This window comes from Xenopus laevis, chromosome 3S, assembly GCF_017654675.1.
Source record: "Xenopus laevis strain J_2021 chromosome 3S, Xenopus_laevis_v10.1, whole genome shotgun sequence".
NCBI classification, from domain to species: domain Eukaryota; kingdom Metazoa; phylum Chordata; class Amphibia; order Anura; family Pipidae; genus Xenopus; species Xenopus laevis.
Genome location: NC_054376.1, coordinates 131410767 through 131433690, shown reverse-complemented (window position 1 = coordinate 131433690; position 22924 = coordinate 131410767). Strand labels below are relative to the sequence as shown.

General features: G+C 39.5%; 2 protein-coding genes across 2 annotated transcripts; both read left to right on the top strand.

Moving 5' to 3' along the window:
- The first annotated feature begins 2891 nt into the window (after positions 1 to 2891).
- LOC108703470 (olfactory receptor 5G3) lies at positions 2892 to 3857 on the top strand. The gene has a single exon (XM_018239596.2). The coding sequence runs from the start codon at positions 2892 to 2894 to the stop codon at positions 3852 to 3854; it is 963 nt and encodes a 320-aa protein (XP_018095085.1). The 3' UTR covers positions 3855 to 3857.
- A 16514-nt stretch (positions 3858 to 20371) lies between these two features.
- Positions 20372 to 21322, top strand: LOC108703444 (olfactory receptor 11L1). Its single transcript, XM_018239573.2, has one exon. It carries the CDS (start codon positions 20372 to 20374, stop codon positions 21320 to 21322), a length of 951 nt encoding a protein of 316 aa, XP_018095062.2.
- Positions 21323 to 22924: the final 1602 nt, after the last annotated feature.

Genomic DNA, 22924 nt, shown 5'->3' with positions numbered 1-22924 from the left:
ATTGGAAAGAAATGGTTGGGATTGTGTTGAGAAAATGGCAGGAGAAATGCAGAGCAGGTTACACATTGGGAGAAGCTCATGGACATCTTCCTATGGTTCCACAGTATCTGGGGTGGTTCTGGTAGGTACAAATCAGGTGATTATAATATTCCAAGAACATCTTTCCTGTAAAGTGATTTCATTGGAAAGAAATGGTTGGGATTGTGTTGGCAAAATGGCAGGAGAAATGCAGAGCAGGTTACACATTGGGAGAAGCTCATGGACATCTTCCTATGGTTCCACAGTATCTGGGGTGGTTCTGGTAGGTACAAATCAGGTGATTATAATATTCCAAGAACATCTTTCCTGTAAAGTGATTTCATTGGAAAGAAATGGTTGGGATTGTGTTGGCAAAATGGCAGGAGAAATGCAGAGCAGGTTACACATTGGGAGAAGCTCATGGACATCTTCTTATGGTTAATATCCAACATATAATAGTTCAAGATTCTCTGTATAATATGCCGTGGTGCTCAATCTGGAAACCTTGCTGCATAAAACAGTTCCAATGATCCATATAATGTAGAAAATCAGATGGCACACACTATGGCAAATACATTTTCATAATTTATTGAGATCTCCACACAACGTTTACGAGGTACAACCTCCTTTCTCAAGTGCTCTGTGAGATGTTGAATCAATTAGAGCTGAATAGAGGAGGAGCATCTTAGTCCAAATTTAGATAATCCCCTCTTCTTTTAGTCTATATGGATTATTTATTTATTTAAGTAATTCTACAAATCTTGTGAGAGTCGCATGAATTGATGTGTGAAGTGTTTTGAAACCGCTGGGGTACAGATGTTAGAACATTATATGTAGCAGACAGGCCCCCGTCTCTGTTTAGGGATGGTTTCTCCACCTTGACATGAATCTCCTCTTTCACATCTCATTCAAACCAGCATCTTCATTGCACAAGATTTGGACCTTGGTATCTTCAAAGGAGTGTCCCTTGTCTTTTAGGTGTAGAAAGACAGCTGAGTCTTGTAGAGTTCACCCTCCTATGCCAAGGACTTCCAATACCAGTCAGTTGAACTGAAGAAGCTGCTCAGATGAGTAGTGAAATGTCTTCAACGATTTCTGAGCAAGTCCAGTTGTTTTACAATGACTTATACTAGATAAACCATGACCAGGATGAATGAAAATCTTCATAGTCATATTTAGATTATTTATGTTTTTATCTGTTGCAGATTTCTTTGAACCGGATCTCTACACTTTTTCCATATGGAGCACGTATGTTTGGATGTATTGTTTGAACTCTTTGTGCTATTGATGATTGTTGTAAGCTGTTTCTTGTAAACAAAGGGTTTACTTTACTTACTTTCACATTTCTATTTTCCCCACAAATTGAGATTTCTACATTTGGAACTTTTAAAGGGGTGGGTCACATTTAAATGAAATATGTATGTATATATAGAATTTCCAAGTCTAAGAAAGTTTTCAACTTAATTTTTTTTACTTTTTATTGAATTATTAGTCTTCTTCTTCTTCTGACCCTTTCCAGCTTTTAAATGGGGACGCTGACCCCATCTAAAAACAAATGCTCTGTGAGGCAACACATTTAGGGGCACATTTACTAAGGGTCGAATATCGAGGGTTAATTAACCCTCGATATTCAACCAGGAACTAAAATCGTTCGACTTCGAATATCGAAGTCGAACGATTTAGCGCTAATACTTCGATCGAACGATTATTCGTTCGATCGAACGATTAAATCCTTCGAATCGAACGATTCGAAGGATTTTAATTCATCGATCGAACGAATATCCTTCGATCCAAAAAACATAGGCAAGCCTATGGGGACCTTCCCCATAGGCTAACATTGAGTTCGGTAGCTTTTAACTGCCGAACTAGGGGGTCGAAGTTTTTCTTAAAGAGACAGTACTTCGATTATCGAACGATCGAATAGTCGAACGATTTTTAGTTCGATTCGAAGTCGAAGTCGTAGTCGAAGGTCGAACTAGCCCATTCGATGGTCGAAGTAGCCAAAAAACCACTTTGAAATTCGAAGTTTTTTTTATTCAAATCCTTCACTCGAGCTTTGTAAATGTGCCCCTTAATGTTATTGCTAGTTTTTATTCCTCATCTTTCTAATCAGGCCTCTCCTATTCATATTCCAGTCTCTTATTCATATCAATATATGGTTACTAGGGGAATTTGGACCCTGAATAAAAATCATAACTCAAAAACCACAAATAAACAATGAAAACCAATTTCAAATTGTCTCAGAATATCCCTCTCTACATCACAGATACTGTTCATTTAAAGATGAGCAATCCCTTTAATAACTTTCATGGCATTTGGTTTCAATATGCGCTAAAACCACTAAATTTCGACCTGCTGGGCCAATTGGGTGCCATTTGGGGAGCATGCCCAGTTTAGTCTGCATGTAGGATCCAGACAGTACACAGTTCTTACAGTGGATATTGAGTTACAAAGGGTTCTGGTTTGTTTGCCTTCACAGTAGAGGTCAGTTACCTGGAGAGAAAATGAATCTACACAACATTAAACACATAAAGCAAAGGTTACTAATTACAATACCATTTGGTGCATAGTAGTTACGATGTTTCCCTCCAGTTTAGAAAAGTTGTTTTATCACAATGACTACTTGCACAAATTAATTTGAATCTGCCCAAGTGAGGTTATGGTTATTTCCTTACCCTGAACTTGACTATCTCTGCTTGAGTTGGTACCAGAATGTCTGTATTGCATTTTACTCTTTTTTTGCTTTATTTTTGGAACCAGTCTTCAAACCATCACATCTCCCTGTATCTGCTCATTTTTGCTTTTGATTTGCATTATTGGGCTTTGGCAATTCATAGACACGTTTATTTAAATCTTGTCATTTCCCCCAGGCAATGAATGAGAAGAACCAGACGTTGGTCACTGAGATCTTTCTCTTGGGATTTCAGAATCTACACAACTTGAAGATTCCCCTGTTCTCTCTGTTCCTTCTGATTTACATTATGACAGTTTGGGAGAATGTTCTCATCATAGCATTGGTGTCATCCAGCCGGAACCTCCAGTCCCCCATGTACTTCTTTCTCCAGCAGTTGGCTCTGTCTGATCTATTTGACTCTACAATTATTATGCCCACCCTGCTCCAAACTGTAATACATGAAGGCACCACAGTGTCCCTTGTAGGCTGTATTTCTCAATGGTATTTCTTTTCCAGCTCTGATGCATTTCAGTGTTTCCTTCTAGCAGTAATGTCCTATGACAGATACGTGGCCATCTGTATCCCACTGCGTTACTCTTCTATAATGTCCCACAGGGTTTGTGTTACATTAATTCTCATACCATGGGCTCTTGGCTTTGGCCTTACAGTGATTACAGTGGATCTTATAGGGACACTACAGTTCTGTGACCAAAATACCATCAATCATTTCTTCTGTGATTTCTTCCCACTTCTTGAGCTTTCCTGCTCAGACACTTTATCACTTCAAATAGAGACATTCTTCCTATCAGTCCCCATGATATTTGTTCCCTTTATACTGATCACTGTATCATATATGTGTATTGGCCGTGCAATCCTAAAGATAGTGTCCAATACCGGGAGACAAAAAGCCTTCTCCACCTGCAGCTCCCACTTGGCTGTGGTCTCCATATTTTATGGGACTATAATCGCTATTTATGTGGTTCCTCCCAGAAAAGAATCAGAAACCATTAGCAAAGTTATGTCTTTGTTATACACTGTAGGGATTCCTTTGGCCAACCCAGTAATTTACAGTTTGAGAAGTACAGATATCAAAGAAGGTAAATCTGGGAGGGAAAGCTACAATATGTTTATATGTAACTACCCTGTTCTGCAAGCCCCTTAAGTAGTATGTAAATATACCTTGGAAGAGTGAGTTAGGGAAAGAACAAGAGGTTGAATATGAGTAGGGTTTTCAATGTGCTCATACTACTAATCCTAACCCCTATTTTTTATATTTTAGTGAATCCAATGTAAGTGACATTGATCTCTAAATGTATTTCAGTTTATATATGGCACAGAAATATAAATATGTATGGACCCCAACTACATTTAGCAGAAATATTGTATTTTATACAAGGTACATCGATGATTTACCTTATTTATACTTTATGGTTATTTATATGGGATGGTGACAGAAGTGCTAAAGAATTTGTTAAGTTATTGAATTTAAAATGATTGGCATTTGATTTTTACAGCAGAAATGAAGGAAAGCTAAATACAGATGAATCTTACAGGAATTCCCATTTTGTCGCACCATCTAGAGGCAAGAATTAGCACTAAAAAATGTTGTCTGGACACGGTGTGAAAAACTGTGAAATGTTGATGCTTCATCTGTACACTGTAACTTGAATTGTCTGATTATCTATCTGATTATAATTGGTCTTGAGCTACACGTTTCTCACCAACCACTTGGATGATGCTCCCATTGGCCTCAAAGATGATTATTTTGCAATTTCTGGCTTGTACAGCTAAACAGAACTGAACCTCCTATAAACTGCCAGTCCCATCACAGTCTTTATTCTCCCTCCCCCCAAGAACTTTTCTAATGCTTGTGTTGCTCCCCAACTTATTTTACATTTGAATGTGGCTTACAGGTATAAAAGAAAGGGACTAAAGCTGGCCATAGACGCAAAGATCCGATCGTACGAATCGTGGATTCGTACGATTTTCGGACCATGTGTGGAGAGTCCCGACATTTTTCGTCCGTCGGAGATCGGTCGTTTGGTCGATCGGACAGGTTAGAAAATTTCTGTCGCCTGCCGATAATATCTCTGCGTGTATTGCCGATCGTACGATTTTCAGTGGGAGACTGTCACTAGTGTTGTCAGGCATAAGTATCGTACGATTGCTGTCAGGGGCAGAACATTGGGTGATCTGTTCTTATTTGATCGGAATGGTAAAGACTTTGATCTGAATGGTTAGTGGAGGGTCGGGAGATGGGAAAGTCCGATCGTACGTTGATTCGTACGATCGGATCTTTGCGTCTATGGCCAGCTTTAGTTTTACCTGCAACTTACTTGCTGCTTTCAAAGTAAAACTCCCAAACTTGGCTGCCCTTTTATTAGACACCAGTGGGATCACCTGAAAATGTATAATGAGGCAATAGAATTCTTAAAGAATCAGATGAAAATTGAGCGTAGGACTGGCCAGATATGGGATGAGTTTGACGTAGTTGTTCAGCTTTTCATATATTGCAATATATGGACAAACAATTGTATTTTGTGGTCACAGCCTCATTGCACCCCGCCTAATGGTTTTAAAAATTTGTGGTGAGCACAACTTTCCGTTGTTTCTTATGAAAGGGGCTAATTTATCAAAGGTCAAGGTGAATTTTCGAATAAAAAAATTTGAATTTCAAGCTATTTTTTGTGCACTTCAACTAGGGAATAATCCAATGATTCAAATTTGAAAAAAAATCAGAAAATTAGAATATAAAAATTCAACTTTGACCATTCGCCATCTAAAACCTGCCGAATTGCTGTTTTAGCCTATGGGGGACCTCCTTGAACCTATTTGAAAGCAATAGGTGGACTTTGAAAAATCAACTTTTTTTGGGGAATGCGCTATTTGTATGATTCGAATTCGGTCGAATACGGACCTATTCGATCAAAAACGGCCCTATTCGACCAAAAAAAAACTTCAACTTTATTTCGGTTGGTCTTTTTGAATTTCGACGTTTTTTCAATTCGAGATTTGACCCATGATAAATATGCCCCCTGATGTCGCTACCAACCCAAGTAACCCTCACATGCACAGACCTTACAAAAAAATAGGTCCATAAATGAAGTTACGTGTAGTAAAGTGGAATGACCCAGGGAATAAGTATTGAACATGCTAATTAAATGTATTTAATACTTACCGTATATACTCGAGTATAAGCCTAGTTTTTCAGCCCCCAAAATATGCTGAAAAACTCTACCTCGGGTTATACTCGGGTCAAGCGCAAAAACGGTCGCCGGCGCCTAAGAATAGTCACCGATGCCTAAGAATAGTAGCCGGCGTCTAAGAATAGTCGCCGGTGCCTAAGAATAGTCGCCGGCGTCCAAGAATAATGGCCGGCATCTAAAAACGAGACACCAGCACCTCCAATGGGAGCAGAAACCCTCAATTTTTTGATTGAAACTTACCAGAAGCTGCTGCATTTCTCACCCTAGGCTTATACTCGAGTCAATAAGCTTTCCCAGTTTTTTGAGGTAAAATTAGGTACCTCGGCTTATACTCGGGACGGCTTATACTCGAGTATATACGGTATCTATTTGCTGCTATTATAGCAGGAACATTGGTGGATGTTGTTTTTCCATTCAGCCTTTACCTCGGAGGAGTGACCAGCAGTGTTCCATTAGTGTTCCATATATAGATCACAGGTGGAATTGGTCAATGTTTATTGTGCTGGTTACAGGTATACAGTAAAAATATTTGGACATTAGACTAATGAATGGGAATATGTAAAGCAGAAATAGCTGTTTCTATTAATTATATTGACTTGGGGCCTATGAGTAAGCTCCCCACCAGGCACAAAATGGGTTAGGTTATCTTGGATACTGAATAAAATTCAGATTTGTCTCTATAAGTAAATTACGGTTTCCTGCAATTAGGAATATTCCAACCGCAAAAGATAAGAAATGCGGCAGCTGCATGAAGCATTTAAATAGTATAATCGTTAGAATTAGTACGTAACTGAATCAAACTTCTTCCTATAAAGTCTGCCCAGTATTCCTAGTACTTCACATTATTCCATCAAACGTCTCTTTTAATGGATCAAAGCTATAAACTCTAGTCTTTGAATTTAGAAAATGTGGATCTTGAGCCATACTGTATTAAGGCTTCCTCCAAAACATCAGTAAACTGGCTAAATTGACCAAGATGTATTTAAATGACCCATTAATATGGATCTTACTGGGAATTTCTTACCTTAGATTCCCCCCCCCCCAAACAGTGGAATAGTGTTCGTTTGTGTTCCCTGTTAATCTTTCCTGGTACAGAGAGTCAAGAATAAATCCTCAATTCTGATTTTAGAACTTGTCTGATGGAATATTGGAGATACAATTGGAGATACAATTCGAGATACTACGTATACAACTACACATTATTAGACCAAACAGGGGTCATTACAATAATTAATACAAAGTACAGTAACAACAAAGAGTGTCAGAAAGACAAGAGGGTGGAGTTCCTTGTCCTGTAGAGCTTACAATCTAAATGGAAAGGTAACTTACAGATACAAATAGGAGGGTGGGTAGGTTACAGTGTGTGACACTGCCATATAAGTACTAGTCCCCAGTTTAGGGTTTATGCGAGTGCCCTAAGAGGGAGTCTTTGAGTTTAGATCTGAAGAGAATGAGGGAGGAATTCAGGGATGACCTTCCCAATGTCAGGAGAAGCAAGACTGAAAGAGTTCTCTCTAATAAGAAGTGGCCATAATACTACAAAAATGGAATTTGCAGAAAGGGCAAATACTTGTGCCATGTACTGTAGGATTTTATTTATATATAATGTTTGTCCATTGGATATATTAATTGAGTCAAGTATTTTTTTAACACCGTTTTTGTTTTTTAAGGGCTTTTTTTACATTTGTATTTCTCCAACTGTAAATGAGTGGGTAGACCAATGGGGTCAGTACAGTGGATAACAGAGAACTTTGCTTATGGTCTGGGATTCTTTTCTGGGGGGAATAATAGTCTCATAAAATAAGGAGACCACTGCTAAGAGGGAGCTGCAGGGGGAGAAGCAGGGTCGGACTGGACCATTGGGGGCCCACTGGGTTCCAAACTTCCGAGGCCCCACAGTGTACATGAATGATCGCCGCCATGTGCATTTTTATATGGGACCAGCCTGTCAGACTGAATCAGTTTGTACTGCAGAGGTGCGAGAGCAGCCAAAGGTCAACTAAAGTAACTATATCACAGAAAAAAATCATGGAAAATTATGAAAAGAAAAATTTGCTAAATAAATAAATAAATGATGATCTCTGGCATCAGAGAGTCCACTGTATAATTTATACCCATTCTCTGGCACACACACAATTCCATCTTGGTCAGTCTTTTACTCCACTTTAGGTTTTGGTTCTGTTTTTGGGTGAGTTGTATGGTGGATCTGTGGCTTAGAGCAGGGAATGTTTGTCAGTTAGGGGCTCAGGCCCGGGGGTACTTATGGAAGCTTGGTTGAGAATATACAGTGGGCCCACAAGGAGTTTCCGGTTACTCACTTGCCCAACTAACCCTTCCATTGGGTGGCCAGAATGACAAGTAGCCCACAGTTTGGATGGAGTGGTTAATTGTGGCACTTTATTTGTAAAATGTAAATTTGTTATTAAATCTGGGGCCTTTTAATCCCAACCCTGGTGTCCTTGTCTTATTATAAGATATATTATAAGTGCTAAATATACCTAAACAAGTGAAAGGGGATATTATGGTTAGAGGTAAAGAGTTGATACACACATCCCCCACCCCTCATTCATGATACCAAGTCATCAAGTTCCTCATGGGTCTTTCAATGAGTTTCCAGACAACAGATCAGAGGGAGGGGATTTCCAGCTGTTTAAAATGAAGAACATGGTTTAGTATTTCCACCAATTTGTACCCAATAACTTTCCTTTGTTCATGTTTTCAGTTGTCTGTAATGGAAGGGACAGACAGTTTATTCAGTCTATTCAATGCCTTTATTCACTAATCTCCTGTAAATGGGATATTCACTTTGTCTTTGCACTTTCTCATTTACCCGATTCAGCTAAAAGCCTTTTCCCCATTAATAGGACCTTTCACGTTTTCATTTCATTGTTTTTATTCCTATTAATGAATTGGGGATTTAAACCATTGTACCTTTAACCTCATATTAATTTCATAGAAAGAATATTAAGTTTCCCAGCTCAGTCCAACATATTTTAGTATTGGATCCAATTTTATATTTATCATCGATATATATAAAAATAGTTATATATATATAAATATATATATATATATATATATACCTGTATATTTCTGTCTTTTTATTTCTCATTAAATAAACAAAATATCAGTTTCTGCAGAAGAATGGAAGAGAATAATTGCAATGAGATTTGCGTGGTCATAATGATGTCATTGATCATAGTGACCAAATATCTGATGAGTCTCACAGTAAACTGGATCTGATTGAACCAGAATTCACAAGCCCTCAAATAAATCAAATGTTAAATACAAAGAACCAGGGGTGGAACTACAGAGGAAGCAGAGCCGGCAGTTGCAGGGGGGCCAGTAATTATAGGGGCCCCATGAGGCCCTCATTGATATACGATTTCAATAAATATTGGCCCCCAAAATAATTTGCTGTGGGGCCCAGTAATATCTAGTTATGCCACTGCAAAGAGCTGCCACATATACCGCCATTCTAACTGGTTATTACGTCTGTACCTTGGTGTCCATATTGGGTTAACCCTTTACTGCCAGACTGTAGGTGAAGCAGCCTTATCTGTCGAACTATAATAGTTTATCTTTACACTAAACACAACCGGGATCGTAGACGTCTTTAAAATGAAGAAGATTTTAAGCTATATACACATATTAATGCACATGACACTTTGCCAATTGATTTGTACCTTTGGAATGTTCTTTTTAGTAAGGGGCCCCTTTAAAAACCTGTATTGCCTTAAGTTTTATGGGTTAAGTTTTTTTTTAATTGTGCCAGTGTGTAAAATTCCTACCGGTATTAATTGTGATGTATGTAACTCCATATGTTCTATGTATATAATTCATGTGATGTAGTTGTATAATCACATTTACTTTACAGTGCTACGCAATATGTTGGCGCTATATAAATACATGTTAATAGTAATAAACAATGTTCTTTTTTTTATTGTTGTTGATTGATTAACAGTCATCAAGGGGTAAGTCCATTTATTTTGATTTGGTGTCATACAGTTTATAATTTGAACACCCTTGTGTAAGAAAACCTACCTGCCCTGGTGGTCTAGTGGGGCGGCGGGGACGCGTGGTCCTCTTCAGGTGCCATCTTGCCTGCCTTAGGGGGCGAGCGGAGCGCCTGCGCATTGTTTATAGGTGCAAACACGCTGGTGTGTTTGCGCCAGCGCGTTTTGGCGCGAATGGGCACGTTTTTGGCAAAAATTCTGTCCCCTATAAAAGGCCCTTTCTAACTGCAGACAGATGCCCGTGATAGAACTTAGTTTCTAGTAGTTCCTGAGCCTTGTGCATCTGATCTGTATTCTGTCTGTTTGATTATCCGGTTTTGACTCCTGCCTGTTCCTGATTATTCTGCATTCTGTATCCGACCCTTGCCTGCCTATTACAACTCTTCCTGCTTAACCCCTTGATTGATATCCCGGTTTGACCCTTGCCTGCCTGACGATTCTGATATCCGCCTGCCTCGGCCCAGCCTGTCTGACCATCCTTCTGCCTAATCCTCTTGTACCGTGACATTCAGACCAAAAGACTCTGCTAACAGCCGTGCCCCTTTACCAGCCAGAACATCTCGCCTTGTACCTCTCGTTAAGTCCAGGTGGCACCCAAGTAAGCTGAGGGCTCCTCCTCCCAAAGCCCAACGGTGGTCACACTACTGGTGAAGCCGAGACCAGGGTGCTTGGCTCTTGTTCTGGTATTGGGTGCCGGGCGTGACACCTTGTTTACTGTATATTTAGTTTATTATTTACTAGCAGGGAATTTCAAAGTTAACAGTAGTGTAAATCCAAATAACTTGTTTACAAAATTATCAGGAAATTATAAAAATTCCACAAGGACTGGTAATGGTAATTATGCCAAACCCCAGAGTCTCCTGGAGATTTCTCAGTAGGTTTTCCAGCTGTGGATGTTACTGATACTGGTTAATAAAAGGAGATCTGTTCTTCCCTGTCCAGTCAGTATCTGGGGTGGTTCTGGTAGGTGCAAATCAGGTGAGTATAATATTCCAAGAACATCTTTCCTGTAAAGTGATTTCATTGGAAAGAAATGGTTGGGATTGTGTTGAGAAAATGGCAGGAGAAATGCAGAGCAGGTTACACATTGGGAGAAGCTCATGGACATCTTCCTATGGTTCCACAGTATCTGGGGTGGTTCTGGTAGGTACAAATCAGGTGAGTATAATATTCCAAGAACATCTTTCCTGTAAAGTGATTTCATTGGAAAGAAATGGTTGGGATTGTGTTGGCAAAATGGCAGGAGAAATACAGAGCAGGTTGCTGGTATCTTTCTATGGTTTTAGAAGACTTTATCACTTCCCTTCTCACTTTATATTTCATATTCACATATAATACATAATAGGATTTTATTTGGAAACATTACCATTAAATAACCTGTGTCTCCAGATATGGTCAGTATAATATTCCAAGAACAAGATTTAATTGGAATGAAATGGTTGGGGTTGTGTAAGCAAAATAGCAACGGCTAAAATAAAAACATTCTTTACATTATGGTTTGTGCAAGAAAATAAGATTGTTCTTTCTGTATTCTGTAAATTTCCAATACTTCATATTATATAATATTCTAATATCTGCCGATTCTTAAAAGTAATTGTAATGCAATGATTGCCATATTTGATTGTTTTCTTTATTTGTGTTTTAAAATCTCTTGTTTGTTTGTTTTGTTTTGGTGTAAACCATAAATAACATGACAATAAATATGGGGGATGATTTCTTAAAAGATGAAATTTGTGTCAACTTTGGTCCAGAATACTTTGAATCTGAAGTGTGCCATTCATTAAAAATGATCATCAAAAATAACTTTAAAGTCTGATTCCTTTCTATTTTATTTTAAGGAAAAAATTAGTAAAAGATGTATTAAATCCCCTTGATAAAACCCTAATACCCTGGTCAGAACTTAAAGAAAAACAGAAGTTACAGAGATATTATTACCTAGCAGTCTGTCGTTGATCTGGATTATCTGGACACGGGCTAGCTGAAGATTTGGTAGAGTTTATGGAGCTTCATTCTAAGATATCAATTGAATCGCTATCTAAAAAATTCTGGAATGATTTTGGGTCAGACCTACACCCGTTAAAAAAAGTCTCCACCAAATGGTTCAAATTTTTACATCACCAAATGTACCGATCTGATTTGGTGAAGTCTATTTACAATTATAATTAGCTAATCTTTGCAGAGAGTTGGAGGATACAGCAGTACACTTAGGGGCAGCTTTATTAAGGGTTGAATATTAAATTCGAATTATTGAGTTTTTTGGTGTTAAAATTCACACATTCAAATTTGAATCCCCCAATTCAAATGTAAATTCTAATTTATCACACCTCAACCATGGAAACAGTTCTAATTTGAATATTCACCATCTAAAACCTGATTATTTCACAAATCAATGGCAGAGGTCTGTTGATTGAACCATTTGAATGTGTTAATTAACTTCCTGACATTCGGGAAAACTCAATTCAAATTTGATTCAAATTCAGTTCGAATTTTCGGGTCGGGACTATTCGTTCGAATATTAGACGTTCAAATTTTCCTTAAATAACCTCCCATTTGAGTTGTGAGTATATTCAAATTTAAATTAAATTTAATTTAAATTAAATTCGACCTTTGATAAATCTGCCCATTAGGCTATGGAATTTTTTTTACTAAAGATAATTTTTAATTAGTTATTGTTATGTTTTTTCTCCATTCAGCATTGTTGATCTTTTGATAAATAGCATGGTTTTGTGTTTGCTGTCATGTTGCTTTGCCGTCATGTGTAATTTTTTTTTTTTCCAACATGTTTTTTATTCATTAACAACATATATAGTATACGTTCATTCGTTGCATTGATATACATAGTTAGATCCAATATTGCGGAAGCTGAACAGTGTGCATAGATGATGTATCAACAATAATAACAAAACATACAGCTCTAACTATAGTATTAGATTTTAAGAGGGACTCGGTGGGTACGTTGCCAACATTCTGTTTATCTGATGACTCCTGGGGGGTGCAAAGGCCAGCCCTTCTTGTTCGCGCTGCCAGTTGTCGAGGTATTGGGATGACTCCATCACAAGTGGGTGCTCTCTGAGTGTTTCCACATCGTACCAAGTAGTTCATCTAAATGTGTAGACCGTAAGATATCTAGTGTGATGTGGGAGTGACATTATGTAGGACATCCAGGTGTCAAAGAATTTTGAAGCATTGTGTTCCTTTCTGGTCATTGCTTCCAACCAATCCATATGGAACAAATGGTGTAATTTTTGTTTGACTATCAGAATAGATGGGGATTCCACAGCCAACCATTGTTGTAAGATCGTTTTTCTTGCCGCTGCAGCTAATCTGCCCATTAGGCTTTTCTCAGATTTCGACAGCTGGGTATAGTATGCAGTGTGGCTAAACAACGCCCATTCAATTAGTGGTTGGAGGGGTTTCCCGATTATCTGGCCGCCGTATGTGACCACCTCTTGCCAAAATGTTTGCAGTTTTGAGCATGACCAGAGGTTATGTAGTAAATTAGCTTTCGGTGAGTGACAGCGCAGACAGTTGTCAGAGGAGAGATTTCCCATTTTATGTCTTCTAAGGGGGGTAAGATAGGAGTTGTGTAAAATTTGGAGGGACATCTCTTGATATCTACTCGCTGGGAGTAACTTCATTACTCTCGAGTGATAGCTTAAAATATCTGATTGTGTTACGTCGGGGATATCCATGGTCCATTTAAAGATTGGGTTGTCCTCATGTCCTGTGTCTATTATTGTCTGTATAGTCTGGTATATTAGTGATGTGGATTGTTTGATCACTGTGTTTTTCCATAGGTTATAAAGGGGGTCTTCCTTATCCTTATCATTTAAGTGAGGGAAGGTGTGGGTTGCGAAATGAAGGAGTTGAAGTCTCAAAAAGACGTGTTGCGTAGTGTATGGGTATTTTTCTATAAATTGCGTTTGAGTAATTGGGGAGTATTCATTCGTTAATAAGTCTTTAAGGATAGAAAATCCATTATTACGCCATTGTAAGAGTATCTGGTTATGTAAACCTATGGGGAATTGTTTGTTTCCAATCCAAGTCAAACATGGAGATACAGTCGGTGATAGACCTTGTTTTTTCCTGGTAGTGTGCCATGCTTTGTATGTGTCAGCAAAAAGAGGGTTGTCACGGAGGCATGGAGGGGTTTCGGTAGGTGAAATATGTAATAGATAATTAAGCGAGTAGTTTCGGCTTAAGTATTGATCTAAGGAAGGTGACGCATACTGATCTTTATGAAGGAGCCAATTCCCTGCATATCGTAGTAGTGCTGCGGTGTTGTAATCTGCGATATTAGGGAAATTGACACCCCCCTGAGCTTTGGGTTGTTCCAATCTGAATAAACTGATCCTGGGTCGTTTCTTGTTCCAAATAAAGGTTCGGAATATATGGTTGATCCGTTTGATATCTGTGGGTTTGATGTAATAGGGTAGCATTTGTATGGGATATAAAAGCTTTGGGAATATGATCATTTTTATTAAGTGTATTCTGCCTAAAAAGGTTAGGTGTAGATGTTTCCATTGTTGAGTTTCCCTTTGTATTCCATCAATTGTCTTCCTAATGTTTAGTTCATATAGACGGTTATGGTGTGATGGAATCATGATCCCTAGATATTTTATGTGAGTTTTGGTTCTTTTAAAGGGAAAGTGGGGGAGCCAGTCCGTGGGATCGGAATGATGAAGTTGAAGTGCCTCCGATTTAGTTAAGTTTATTTGGAATCCAGCTATGTTCCCGAATCTCTTTATGATATTTAATAATATCGGTATGTCAGTTTTGGGTTGCCCGAGAAAGAGAAAAATGTCGTCTGCGAAGGCTGTAACTTTAAGGGTAGTTTGGCCTATTTGTATACCCTTGAACGATGTATTTTGAATCATATGTCTAAGTAGCGGGTCTATGGCAATGTTAAAGAGAAGTGGCGATAAAGGACAACCTTGTCGGGTACCCCTTTTGATTGGGAATCTTTCAGAATTTATGTTGTTTACAGTTAGAAAAGTTGTGGGTGCGGAGTTTAAAGTTTTATATAAGTTGAATATATTGAGGCCGAAATGTTGGAATTTTAATAGACGTCGAAAATGAGCATGTGATATTCTATCAAAAGCTTTGTCTGCGTCTAGGTTTATTAACATGCCGTGTCTTCTTTTTTCCAGGTTGCTGTAATAGACTGCCGTCACGATTTTCCGAAGTGCATTAACTGGATGTCTGTTTCTAAGGAAGCCTACCTGATGCTCGGTGAGTATATTGGGTAATATTTGCTGTAATCTATCCGCCATGATTTTAGTCATGATTTTAACATCTTGATTTAAGAGTGAAATCGGTCTATAAGAAGCCGGATCAGTCAGGTCTTTATTTTCTTTAGGGATTAAGATTATTCTAGCTACATTGGCTTCTTGCCATAAAGGTACACCCCTCAGGGTATCGTTATATAGCGTAACTAGGGTTGGGGTTATGTCGACAGAAAGAAGTTTGTAGAATTCTGCGGTCAAACCGTCTGGTCCTGGTGATTTCCCGTTTTTTAGGTGTTTAATTGTGTCTAATATTTCCTTCTCCGTTACAGGTTCGTCCAGAATTTCCCTGTCCTGGGCCGTTAGTTTATTCAAGTTGGCTTCCCTGAGAAATTGTAAACCATCGTGGGGATCATCTGTAGTGCTATCATAGAAAGTTTTGAAATAGTCAGTTAAAGTGTGTGTAATATGTTTAGGGTCATGTGTCCATCCATCTGATGTTTTTATTTTTTGTATGAATGTATGGCGAGTTCGCCTTTTGGCTATTTGCGCCAGAAGTTTACCCGATTTATTTCCGTATCTGTAGTATTTGTTTGTTGTGTGGCATATGGCTGTGTATGCTTTTTCCGATATTAAAGTGTCAAAAAGTTGTTTCGTCTCTTTGTATTTATTTCTGTCGTCTTGGGAGTTGGTTCGTTTAAAATCTGCGTAATGTTGGGTTAGCAGTTTTTGTAAGGTATGGTATTTTGCGTTATAACTCCTTCTTAGTTTGATTAGGTAGGAGATGATCTGACCTCTTAACACCGGTTTAGCCGTTGCCCATAATAGTTGTGGATTATCCCAATGGTCAACATTGTCGTCCATGTAATTAGCCCAAGTTGTTTTTAAGAATAATTGAAAGTCTACATCGGCCGCCAGGTAAGCCGGGAATCTCCAATTATAGGATTGGACTCGAGGTATTTTCAACTTAATTGTTGTTAAGATAGGCGCGTGGTCAGAAACGTCAATATTGCCTATAGCAGCGGAGGATAGGGTTGGAAGCAATGTCTGTGATAGGAATATATAATCAATCCTTGAATGTATGTTGTGGACTCCTGAGTAAAAGGTATAATCTATTGTCGTAGGGTGTAGGTATGTGTCATATAGTTGTAGAACATCACATAAATTATGGAGTGGTTGTGCTCTAGTGCGTGAGTGCGGAGTTGATTTACCTGATTTGTCGATGGAGTCATCCCAGACCACGTTGGCATCGCCACCAAGTATTATGTTGGAGGCCTCCCAGGAATTTAGTCTTTGTAGCACATCTGTGAAGAAACATTTATTATCAGTGTTTGGTGCATAAATATTCACAATAGTATACACAATCCCTTGTATATCAAGATTCACCATTACATATCTGCCATCTCGATCTTTGTAGGTTTTCAAGACTTCACATTGAAGAGAGTTTTTAATGAGTATTGCTACCCCTCTCGATTTAGATCTATAAGGGGCGTCAATTACCAACTGTAACCATCTATCTTTTAGCGTTTGATTATCTTTTTTACGCCAATGGGTTTCCTGCAGGAGAATTATTTGTGCTTTTTCCCTTTTCAATTTATCAAGCACTTTTCTCCGTTTCGTCGGGGAATTTAGCCCTCCCACGTTCCAGGAGAGTATTTGGAGATCATTATTAGACGTGTCGGCTACGGGAGTAGTCATTTAATATTTTAGGCAGTCTGGTGTATTAACCCACTCCCCGTCTAGGATAGGGTGTAGTATGGAATGGAATAGTAAGGGAGTCAAGTCTGTCCCAGCGAGCAGACCTGTACTTTTGGTATTGGGATCGAGGGTGTCCCGACTTTTTTGGAGCCTCTTTCGATTCACAAGAAAATATTAGAGCTGCAAACATTAACATAAACATCAACATTATGTTAAGAAGTAAATAAAGGAGAGAAAAACAGAAAAGAAGAAAAAAGTAAGGATAAGGAAACAATAAAACAATTAGGTAAGAAGGAAGGTAAAGGATAGGGTGTTCCGTATCGTGGGTAAGGGGGTGGAGGGAGGGGGGGGAAGGTAAGTTAAATAAACATAAGTCACTTCTCTCTCTGCCTGAAGAGATCAAGGTCAGGTGAGGTAGTTTGGAATGCAGGATGTCGGAACTTTATAACCGATGATCAAAGTTAGTGGTAAGTCCCATTATGTAAATATGGATGAGCAAAGTCCTCCATAGATAGAGTTAGTCTCTGCAAAACAACTTTAAAATGAAGTCATTTTTGTTCATGTGACAGATGTCTTGTCTTTGTAATATGCCATGGCCTGTGTAGGGTTGTCGAAAAACGTGGGTTTTCCGGTGTCTTTATCAATGATCTTTAGGCGTGCCGGAAATAGTAGGGAGAAACGAAAACCCGAGGTGAAGAGATGGGTGCAGACTGGTGAGAATTCCTTTCGTTTTGAAGTCACCGAGGCTGAGAAGTCTTGAAAGATCAGTAAGCGGTTGTTCTCGTACTGTAACGCTTTAGATTTTCTGTAAGCTGTCAGTATGTTGACTTTATCTGCGTAATTGAGCAGCTTGAAGATGACTTGTCTCGGTCTGGCATCCGCAGTGGTGGGAGGAGGGCCAATTCGGTGAAATCTTTCTATGATGAAGTCAGATTGGGATTCACTCATGTTGAGTAAGGTCGGAATTTTCGTAGTCAGCAGTAGTTCAAGTTCCGTTCCCTTGATCGATTCTGGGATATCCACAACCCTAAGGTTGTTGCGTCTGCTGCGATTTTCAAGGTCATCCACTTTTTCGGCTAGGATAGCGATTTCTTGCTGTTGTGTGTCTACCGTCTTTTGCGTTTTGTCCAATACGTCTTCTAGGTTGCTGATTCGTTGTTCTGCTTCGTTCAATCTTTGTGATTGGTTGGTTAGCTGTTGGAGTACCTCCGTAAGAGATTCCTTTATACCCGCCAGTTTTTGATCTAATAGAGGCCCCAGCAGTTGTGCCAGGTCTTGGATCTGGATCTGTGGTGACATGGGTGGATTGGACGATTCTGATTCTGATTCCAGTGCGTCACAGTCTTGTGATCCTTTTTTCCCTTTAACCTTAGCGTTCAGCAGTCGCTGTGATTTGGATGCAGAATTACCCAGATATTTTTCCATGGTAAAGAACTAGGTCCACTAAGGAAAGGCGTAAGTTGACGGTGGTATTGAGAGGTACTAGAGCGGGTCTGTAATGTGGAGCTAGGTTTGTTGCGATCAGGGTATAAGTGTCCTGTGATAAGGCAGAGGAGAGGTGAGCATGAATTGTAGTTACATGAGCGCTTATATAGTCAAAGTGTCCCCTTTATATGCGGGGTATGAACCAGGGTGGCTTGGCCGTTGTTAGTATTGGCTTGGAAGATGCGGTCGTAGTGGGCCAAATAGGGTTAATGCCCTGGCCCGGTTATCAGGGCAATCAAATCTGGTAGCATGGCCTGTGATGTCCAGATTCAGGTCTAAAGGAGTAAACAACCCCAGTAACACTGTCAGTTCACAGTGAACAAGCTTTGCTGGGGTGGCAATTGTCCGTGTAGGCATATATTTTGCAGATATTAACAGTCTTGAAACTGGGCCCAAGGGACAGGAAAGTAGGCTTTCCAAATGGTAGGCCCGTGGTCGTAGCTAAATAGGCCCAGGAGTAATGGTGAGGCCCTTATGTGCGCCGTCTTCCCGTGGCCAGGGTCCCCCTCAGTGGGTATGAATCGAAGTCGGGAGGATTATGACTTACCGAACCTTCGGTTGCGGCAGTGGGGGCTCCGGTCCGGGTCCGCGGCCTATTTGGGTAAGTGCGTCAGCTGTACTGAGACGCTGGTATCTCGCCGAACAGGCGTGGAGCTTCCCCCCCACGCAGCGTTATGGTGCGCCAGGCAGGAGAGAGTGAGGATCGCTGCTGCCGCTGGACGGCTTCGTGCCGTTTGCGCACCTTACTTAGATGGGTCTGGGGTTCCGGCTAGACGTTTCCAGCTGCAGGCCCGAGCCTGCGGCGTGGGACTGCGGTTCTTTGCAGTATGATCCGGGGCTGCAATAAAGGGACGAGCCAGGGGATGTTATCGACCCTTTTCCCCAGTTATCCCTATAACAGGCAGGGATGGAAACCGTCACTGTGGCTTTTTGGTGGCCGTGATGGCTCTGGATTGTGCTGCCTGGTGCGGGAGCTCGGTTACAACGCGGCCATCTCTTGGGTCCGCCCCCCGGAACTCCGTCATGTGTAATTTAATAACATATTTTAAATAATAAAAATAACTTTAATTCCACCACTTAAAAGCTGTAAAAATGCCATAAACATCAGTAGGAAGTGTATCTTGATAATAAACTTGATAAAATATTTATTTTCTTTATATCCACTGCTTTGATTACAGTTGACTGTCTGGACCTTTATGACAAATTAAATAGAATTTTAATTTATAAAAAGAAGAAAGTAAATAATAAATGGACTTTTCTGCTTTAAGAAATAAGTTAAAATTGAAAACTATTGGTTACTTTGGGGTAGATTTAGAATTAGAATGTGCGTTTGTTCCAAAACCAAAATTGTAAAAAAAAAATCTTAATTGTGGAAAAGCTTGGAAAATCTTCAAATTAGAAAATGGAGTTTGAATTAATAAATAATAATAATTAACAATAATAAATCTGGCAACAAAGTTAGTGCTCTTTTGAAGCTAATTAGGAATTATGAAACAATGGTTTATATATTTATATTCATGGCACTAGACCAAAGTTGGCAGATGGGAACCTTGCAAAGCCCAAGATGTTGTAGCAGCCAGTCTATGCGGTCCCAAGAACTGAAGTTTCTGGCAGTATCAGTCATAGAGTATATAATCAGATAATCTTAATGCTAACTGATCCTGAACATGTCAATCATGTGATCCATGTGATCAAGGGCTCATTTACATTGATAAGAACAACTGCACATGAGCAGACTTCTCCAAAGTGGAGTGGAGCATTATACCCCTTTCACTGAAGGCATTTGCATCAAAATGTTCTTCTTGTGCTTCCACAAACATGTGCATATGTTGTTGCACATTCCTTCCTGCCTTCTCTCCCAAATCAAGCACCACCATGCCTATTGATGCAGGAGAACCCTGGGGCTACTGTTAACTCCTCACCAGGTGGTACCTCCCAGGGTTCCCCAAAGATTTCTTATGTTAACTAAATTGAGGATGGCAATGAATTTAGCTAATAATCCAACATCTTAACTCTGAGAACTTTTTCATAATGGACTTTTCCCACCAGGAGATGTCCATGAAGAACCAGACGTTGGTCAGTGAGATTGTTCTCTTGGGATTTCAGAATCTCCACAACTTTAAGATTCCCCTGTTCTCTCTGTTCCTTCTGATTTACATTATGACAGTTTGGGAGAACGTCCTCATCATTGTGTTGGTGTCCTCCAGCCGGAACCTCCAGTCCCCCATGTACTTCTTTCTCCAGCAGTTGTCTGTATGTGACTTCCTAGAGTCAACAATTATTGTACCTATCCTGCTCAAAACTATAATTTATGATAACGTTATATTGTCCTCTGTCGGTTGTATGATCCAATTTTTTTTCTTTTCTGCCACAGAAGGTTTTGAGTGTTTCCTTCTAGCAGTAATGTCCTATGACAGATATGTGGCCATCTGTATCCCACTGCGTTACTCTTCTATAATGTCCCACAGGAGTTGTGTTATATTAATATTTGTTTCATGGCTGCTTAGCATCACGGCCGTACTGATTCTTGCCAAAATCATGGCTACCTTACAGTTCTGTGACCAAAATACCATTAACCATTTCTTCTGTGATTTCTTTCCTATATTAGAGCTTTCCTGCTCAGACACGTTCCTGGTGTATATAAATATTATTTTACAGTCTATCCCTGTGGTTTTCTTTCCCTTTATACTAATCATTGTATCATATATGTGTATTGCCCATGCAATCCTAAAGATAGTGTCCAACACAGGGAGACAAAAAGCCTTCTCCACCTGCAGCTCCCACTTGGCTGTGGTCTCCATATTTTATGGGACTCTCATTGCTTTTTATGTGGTTCCCCCCAGGAAAGACTCACAGACCATAAGCAAAGTTCTGTCTCTGTTATACACAGTAGTGACCCCATTGGTTAACCCACTTATTTACAGCCTGAGAAGTAAAGATATCAGAGATGTCTTACAAAGAGTATTAAATAGAATACAAGAAGCTCTGAATATGCAGCACTAGATATATATATGTGGATAATTCATTTTCATCTGAAGCTGATACATGACATGAGCACAGGGGGACAACTTCTTCAAATGGACTTTAATACTTCTCTACATGAAATCATCTTCTGCCAATGAACTCTATGGAGCACATTTGTTTAACTCTATTGGCCCAACTGCAGCATACGGTATTCCGATCTTATTACTAGCCAAATACATTTCATCTATATATCATAACCTTTAGTACTTGAGTGGGGTGTTGAGTCTTCACATATGTAGAGCTGAGAAAGGTTGAGGGTTATTTTCATCGGCCAACCCTGAGAGACAAATGTTGACATATATTTCCATATCATTCTGTAACATGTAGATTAACTTGTCATTGGTGGCAATACTTTTAACTTTCAAAGTACTTAGGGGCCCCTTCACTAAGCTCGAGTGAAGGAATAGAGGGAAATAGAGGGAAAAAAATTCAATTTTCAAATGTTTTTTTTGGCTACTTCGACCATCGAATTGGCTACTTCGACCTTCGAATCGAACGGTTCGAACTAAAAATCGTTCGAATATTCGACCATTTGATAGTCGAAGTACTGTCTCTTTAAAAATTTCTTCGACCCCCTAATTCGCCACCTAAAACCAAAGGCCAATGGCCAATGTTAGCCTATGGGGAAGGTCGCTATAGGCTTCCCAAGTTTTTTCTGATCGAAGGATAATCCTTCGATCGATGGATTAAAATCCTTCGAATCGTTCAATTCGAAAGGATTTAATCGTTCCATCAATCCAAAATCCTTCGACTTCGATATTCAAAGTCAAAGGATTATAATTCGGCAGTCGAATATCGAGGGTTAATTAACCCTCGATATTCGACCCTTGATACATCTGCCCCTTAATGTCTTGAGTCCAAGTTTTTCCCAGTTACAGGCTATTATTAACCTCACTGCCATCAGAATGTGTTGGCTCAATCTGGGCATCAAATTGGTGAATTTCTGTCTTTTTTTCCTAGTCGCAAGTGGATCCTGGGATCCTTGAGTCTTGCATTCCCACCATATTTGGAGTAGGGTTCCATTGCCCCTATAGCACTGTGATTGCAAGTTGGATACATTTTGTGTAGCCCAGCTGGGACTAAATACTGGGGCTCATTTATCAACACTGGGCAAATTTGCCCATGGGCAGTAACCCATGGCAACCAATCATATTGCTGCATTCATTGTTCTACTTGCAGCTGGTTTCAAAAAGCTACTCACTGATTGGTTGCTATAGGTAACTGCCCATGGGCAAATTTGCCCAGTGTTGATAAATGAGCCCCAGTGTGTTCTATAGAGCAGGGACTCCATTTATTCGCCGTCAGGCTATAGTATGACTATTGCTGGGTTGAAAGTGTCACGTTGAGATCTTTCTCCTATTTCAACATACAACTGTCCTTTTTGGGTGGGGGGTTGTTTTTGCTTTTAAACTTTTTATTAAAAAAAAGTTTTGTACATTACAAAGTGTTTCATATAAATGCTGATATAACATGTTAATGTGTAAATTACATCAATAAAGGTACAATTCAAATTGGCACGTTTCATTTTGTTTTTGGGAAAGGGGGATAAGGGAAATGAGAAAGGAAGTGGGAAGGTATTGG